At 31.8% G+C, this 7,059-nt stretch overlaps 1 protein-coding gene across 1 annotated transcript; it reads left to right on the top strand.

The window, feature by feature from the left end:
- Window positions 1-3,946: 3,946 nt before the first annotated feature.
- On the top strand, window positions 3,947-5,797 carry CYCD3;2 (CYCLIN D3;2). Its single transcript, XM_078985576.1, has 4 exons — window positions 3,947-4,670; window positions 4,784-4,988; window positions 5,114-5,244; window positions 5,343-5,797. Exons 1-4 carry the CDS (start codon window positions 4,170-4,172, stop codon window positions 5,586-5,588), a joined length of 1,083 nt encoding a protein of 360 aa, XP_078841702.1. The 5' UTR covers window positions 3,947-4,169; the 3' UTR covers window positions 5,589-5,797.
- Window positions 5,798-7,059: the final 1,262 nt, after the last annotated feature.

The following is a 7,059-nucleotide window of genomic DNA, read 5'->3' as shown; positions in this document are numbered from 1 at the left end:
AATGAATGGTGTGGTAAAGGGACTCTCAAAAGAACTTTTCTAGATCTATATCAAATGGAGAAACAAAAAAGATGTAAAGTCAAAGATCATGTACAACATGGAAGAATGATATGGAATTGGAAACCACAACCAATATCTGATGAGCAGGTACACAACCTCAATATGTTAATATCTAAACTCGGTACATTTCAGCGTACAGTAGGATTAGATAAGTGGACATGTGGGTTATCTAATGATGAGATTTATCATGTTGATGTCTTGAGATCAAAACTAGATTATTACCATCCTGTGAATGATGAAGTTATTATTCCTTGGATATATGAATTCACTATCAAAGTCATTTCCTTCATTTAGAGAGCTAATTTAGGGCGAATTCCCACTTGTACCGCATTGTCATGAAGAGGTGTACCAATTTCATCCACATTATGCAACTACCTTTCATAGGAAGATAAAGATACATGTGATATCCTGATTCGGTGCCCCTTTGTTGTCACAGTATTGGAATGGATATTCAAATGATAGGATATGCCTGCCCCACAATTTGCTAATATTGGTGATCTGATCACATTGGCAAAAAACTAAGGAAAATGTCCTCAATGGAGAAAAAACTTCATAAGCATGTGCGTCCCCTAGTTTGTTTGTACGCATGTGCGTCCCCTAGTTTGTTCGTACTATATGGTTGATCTGGAAGGCTGGGTATGACCTTATATTCAAAAAGATTAGAATTGATCCAACAAAGGTGGCGAACAATATCAAGTATCTAGTGTATACTTGGTTGAAACATAGGATGAACAATTGTCAACACAAATGGGTTGAATGGTATGTGAGTCTCCTACTTTGTTAGTAAAACCTTGTATTAATTTTAAAGCTCCTATACTCCCGTTTTTTTGTTTGTCCCGTCTAGTTACTTGCTCGGCAGTAACACTTTTATAAATATTTACTGTTTCAAAAAATAATAATAATCCTTATATCACCATCCCATAAAACTTAATTAATTAACAAGATTCATTAGTGGACATTGTTTTCAAAAAAATTCATCCAATTGCTTTTTTCTAAACTTAAAAACTTTTTTTCATTAAAAATACTCCCAAAAACTTCTATTGATATGCTCTCACAAAAATCAGCTGAATTTGTGTGTTATTATTATTATTATTATTATTATTATTATGTAAATAACCCAATAAATAATAGGTAAGCTATTTAAAATAGAGTAAATTACACGAACGGTCCCTATGATTTGGGGTAATTTACACGTTTGGTCCCTAACTTATTTTTTTAACTCGGAAGATCCCTGCTGTTTGCTTTTATTACATGTTTGGTCCCTACTTTGTGTTTTTGTTACATGCTTGGTCCCTGTCTTACCTAAAAATACTATTATTTAAATATGAAAAAATAGTAGGGTAGGTAAGGTAAGGTGAGGACGGTGGGATTGTGGGTGTGTTTATCTAAATAAATTAAAAACCAAGGGAAAAATAGTCATTTTAACTAAGACAGGGACTAAATGCGTAACAAAAACAAACAGTAGGGACCTTCCGAGTTAAAAATATAAGTTAGGGACCAAACGCGCAAATTACCTAAACCATAGGGACCATTTGTGTAATTTACTCTTTAAAATATAATAATTATGAAAAAACCAAATCTCAGAGTACCACATCCTTCTCTCTGGTCCTAGTAGAAGACAAAAACAGTCAAAAGTCTTTTAAAACACCTACTTCAACCACTAAACTCATCATCTCGTTCATGGCGCGTATATCTCACCTCGCACTATCCAATCCCTTTCGGGAAATCTCAGGGCTGGTAGCCTGCCACGTCAGGCGCGTGTAATACACTACTAGTAAATCATACTTTAAATATACGGATAGTACATACATCGCTCTCGCTTTTTTACATACATGTCTCTCTACAATACTGTAGATCAAATTTCTACTTCTTGACCCTTAGTTTTTCTTGTTTCCAATTCGGGCTTAATCTTCAATGTTTTTACCAATTCCCCCCCTACTTTATCAAGAACATTACATATAAACCACATGGATTACTCTGTTCCAAGTCCCTCGTTAAATATAATCACATTTAACATTGTCTATAAGTGGTAATAAGCTTATTAGACTACATATTGGAACTGAAATATAATCGCAATTGACATATATATAAACTTTAATTGATAATTTTATATAATCTTTTTGAAAAATTAACATTTTTTTTATGTTATATTATATATGCTATAAACTATAATTTGATAAAAATTACATTTGAGGGCAAAGAACTTATGTATATGTTGAATAACTTTGTATTCATCACATAAGTTTGAGGTTTACTTATGAGGTTAACAATTAGGATAAAGATATCTCATTATATTTTTTTATTAGAGGAGACAAGTTTGATGTATTTATGAATAAATAAATCTGAATGAACGGATATATGATCAATAGACCAATGTGTTTTCAATGTATACGACATTTTGAATTACTATTCTAAACTTAAACCATTATTGTATTAATACATGTTTTTATTTGTATTTAGAAAACTAATTATTTTGACAACAAATTAAAAAATTGAACCCAAAAAATATTACACCAACCCAACCCAGTTTGAACCATGTCAAAATTACATGATTCGTTTTATACATTAATTTTGCCACATCCAGAGGTTCTAGTATTATATACATAAAAATATTACACAATATCATTTAAATATTAGTTTTTAAATCCTATCTACAAAGCTATTACATAAGATCCATTTACACATCATAATCGAGACATACATATATAAAGACCATATTTATCATTTATAAATATTGTATGTAAAATTACTCTTTCTTGTGGTTAAGTATTAAAGCATTGTTACCTTTTGAATCTTAATTGTAACAATCAATTTGAAAAACAAAAACCATAACAAAGGACACGTTTTGTACGAAGTTTAAAGTTGAAGGGCTTAAACTGGTAAAAAACAAAGAGAATAAGGACATAAATGTAGAAAAAGCTGCACCCCACTTTCCCGTATATACGATCGAATGTTGCCGTTACATTCCATATTTTCGAGAGTCACCAATAAAATAATTTAAGAGTAATATACAAGAGTGATCCCTATAATTGAGAGTATTCTCTTTATTTAGCATCTAACTTTTTTTTTTTGCTCATTTCATCCTTATAGTTTGGGTTTTGTTTCGGTTTGGTCAGTGATGGTGTTAAAAAAAACAATATACCCTTATCGGATTTCTTTCAACTTTATTTTCAAATTCTATTAATTATTTGTATAATTTATATGTGTTTATAAATGCTAGAAGAGCCACCAATCCCTTATCCCTCCCCCCCCCCCCCCCCCCCCCCCTCTTATCTTTTATTTCTCTCTACCCATCGACACCGCTCTAACCATCAACCATTATCGCCGCCACCACCACCTTTGATCATTGACCACCACCAACCAACACTGATGCCACCAAACAAAAAATACAACGTCGTCGTTGCCCAAACCTATAAACTCTCTCTCTCTCTCTCTCTCGTCATCTTTTCTTCATCACCACTGCATTGAAATCTAATTATCAGAACAACACCGAGAACATCTAAACCGACTTCAGCCTTTTCCTTAGAACAAGTAAACAAAAAATGGAAAGAAACTACAAAAATACGAAGAAATGAATACATCATTTTTTAAGAAACCAATTTTTAGAGCAAAAACAAGTTCCTTGATCAAAAGCCATGTTTATAAACCTAATTTGAAACAAAATAAAGAAATTACAAAGATAGGTGCCTAATTAAACCCTAATCTGAAATGTAAATAGATCATCGACCAAAACCGAAACAAATTCAAATCACAATAATGGTCCAAAGAGAAAAAAATTTTAGGACCAAATTGCAGACTATTTTAATCCATAGGGACTATTTGTGTAACTAAAAGTTTAAAGTTAAAGTTTATAGAAAGCAAGAGCCAGGAAGAAATGAAAGAAAGAGAGGCGTGAAAGGGTTACAGATAAAATCTCCTTCCTTTGCTTGTTTATTTTGGGCTCTCTCTCTCTCTCTCTCTCTCTCTCTCTCTCTAGAAGTGCAGAGATTAAAAGGTGTGTAGTCTAGAGAGAGAAACAGCAAAAGACATGTTAGAAAACCTCACATTCGTCTATTTCTTTTCTTTAAGATAATGAATTGGAGCTTCTTACATCTACTTACCACAAGAAGATGAAAAACGAGAATGTGTGTTCTGAAAACCCTGCATTTTCTTTCGATGATGGTCTGTTATGTGATGAGCAAGAAAACGATTTGGATTTCGGATGTGGGTTTGGGTTTGGGTTTGGTTTATTTGAACAAGAAATTCAAATCGTGAAACAAAAAGCTCATCTTTTTACCCATTTTGAACATGATCTGTTATGGGAAGAAGACGAGCTTGCTTCTCTTTTATCTAAAGAGAAAAATCTTGTTTCAGAAGAAGGGGATTTGTTCAGTGATAGGGTTTTACTAGGTTTAAGGAAAGAATCTGTCGATTGGATGATTAGGGTTAGTACCCATTACGGATTCGTTGCTATGACAACCATTTTGGCTGTTAATTACTTCGATAGATTCTTGTTGAGCGATTCTTTCCAGAAAGATAAGCCGTGGATGAATCAGTTAGCTGCTGTAGCTTGTCTTTCTCTAGCTTCTAAAGTTGAAGAAATCCATACCCCTCTTCTCTTAGACCTCCAAGTACGTATCCTCTATACATCACATCTAATCTACACGAATGCACTCTAACTGTTTGTGAAAATGCCAATGTCATTATTTTGTTATTTAACACATCTCTTTCTTTTATGGTTTAGGTCGAAGGATCAAAATACGTATTCGAATCCAAGACTATAATGAAAATGGAGCTTTTAGTGCTTTCTTCTCTTCAATGGAAGATGAATCCAGTAACCCCACTTGCAATCTTCGATTACACAATGAGGAGGCTTGGTTTAATCACTCATCGTCTTCATTCAGAGTTCATTAACAGATGCGAAAGACTTGCTCTTGCTGTCGTCAATGGTAAACCTTCTAAAACCCCTTCATAAACTCAATCATATCGTAATGAATCAAGCAATTGTTTTGATTTTATTCAAATCGAATATGCGATCATTGATATAAACATAATATTCAAATCAAATATGCAGATTCAATGTCTCTGGTTTATCTTCCATCTGTAATGTCCTCTGCTATAATGTTTCTTGTGTTCAACGAGATTGATCCTGACAACTCATTAGATTATCAAGAACGAGTCAAAGGTTTTCTTGAAATTAACGAGGTTTGTTCTTTTCCTTATTATATTGTTTCCTTTTATTTTGTTACATAAGTAATTGAATCATAATCATAATTAAAGTTTTTATTTACGAATTATGACAGGAAAAGATAGAGGAGTGTTCCAATTTCATCCTGGAAGTATCAGAAACGCAAGGTCTAACTCATAAGCGAAAGTACCATTTTACCCCTGAGAGTCCAAATGGTGTGATTGATTCCTATTTCAGCAGAGAGAATTCTAATGACTCATGGGCATTTTCGTCATCTGTTTCATCTTCACCGGAGCCTGTTTTCAAGAAGAATCGGGTTCAGGAACAACAAATGAGACTGGCGCGCCAGCATGTCGTGTGAAGCTCGTTGAACTTTGAGGGTATTATGGTAATTTCACAAACCCTTGTTTTGAATATTTATTTGCCGAAGTATGTTGTTTAAGGTGTAACTCTGCAACACTAATCAATAAGTTTTGCTGATAGGACCTTCATTCTTGTTATGTTGACTTTTTTTCTTGTTAGATTTGACTTTGTTGAAGTAGATCTAAAAAAAAAATTAATTTATCGAGATTCTTGATTGTTGTTTTCTTGATCAAATTGTTTGTTTTTGACTCAATCAACTTGTTGAAATATGACTTAACCCAATAAGCTATAAAGATAACGTTTTTTTAATTTATTACTTAACACATAAAGAACAATTCGATAGAAAACGTTAGAAAAAAATAAGTATTTTTGCGTTAGATTTTGTTTTTTTTGGATGAGATTTGATTAAATAGACAACCCCAATGGGTACTTTTTATTTAAAAAACAATATTAATAATTAAGTTATGATTACTTGTTTACTTTTATGTAATTATTAATATTATTTTTACTTTTTATTATAAATGCTAATTATATATATATTTTTAAGAGGAAGGTTTCTTGAATTTTAGGAATAGTTTATGGGAGGTGGTATTTTCCATTTATGATTTTGATTCGTCGCGTTTTAACTTTTATACCTTTCGTTATGTTTTTGTATCCAATTAAAATGAAGATATATATATATATATATATATATATATATATATATATATATATATATATATATATATATAATCAAGATATCAACTTACATAATTTATTGTATCAATTAAATTGCATTAATCATGTGATCATAAATTATAGTTTCGGATATGTATCGATGGATCTTGAGTATAAGAGGATGCTTTCTTGATTTTGTGGGGTTGCTTTCTTGTGTTGTTACCTTTCATGGTTGGTTTGTCATTGATTGTATGGCAATAATAATGTATCTTGTACTAATAACAATAATTATCAATAATTTTAAAGATATTGTTACATGGGATGTATATATTATATAAAGTTTTAAAAAATAAGGCTGGTGGGTATGGGTGCGGTCCAAGACCGCACTTCGTGCCACATAGGACGCGAACACCGCCCCCAGACTGCGGTCTTGGCCGCAATGCGGTCCTCCAGTACCGTGATTTTTTTTTTTTTTCTATATATATACATATCAATTTTTTTTTCACAACACAATCTCCTCTATCTCTCAATTTTTTTTTTTAAATCACCACTCTCTCAAAAATAAAAAAATTTAAATGTTATTTTTTTTAAGTAATCGCAATGTATTGTTTTTTTTTTTTTTAATTTCAAATAATAAAAAATTATGTTTTTTTATTAAAATAGAAGTTATATTAAATTACAATAGTTAAAAAAAAAGTTTTATTAAATTAAAATATCAAAAAAAAAAAAAAATGAAAAGTGTGGCACCACACCCTTGGTGTGGCATGAAACCACAGAGTGGTAAAAAGTGATATGACGCTTATGTGGCGGGG

This window comes from Lactuca saligna, chromosome 3, assembly GCF_052625555.1.
Source record: "Lactuca saligna cultivar CGN05327 chromosome 3, ASM5262555v1, whole genome shotgun sequence".
NCBI classification, from domain to species: domain Eukaryota; kingdom Viridiplantae; phylum Streptophyta; class Magnoliopsida; order Asterales; family Asteraceae; genus Lactuca; species Lactuca saligna.
The sequence above is the reverse complement of the archived record's forward strand: the minus strand, read 5'-3'. Positions and strand labels throughout refer to the sequence as shown.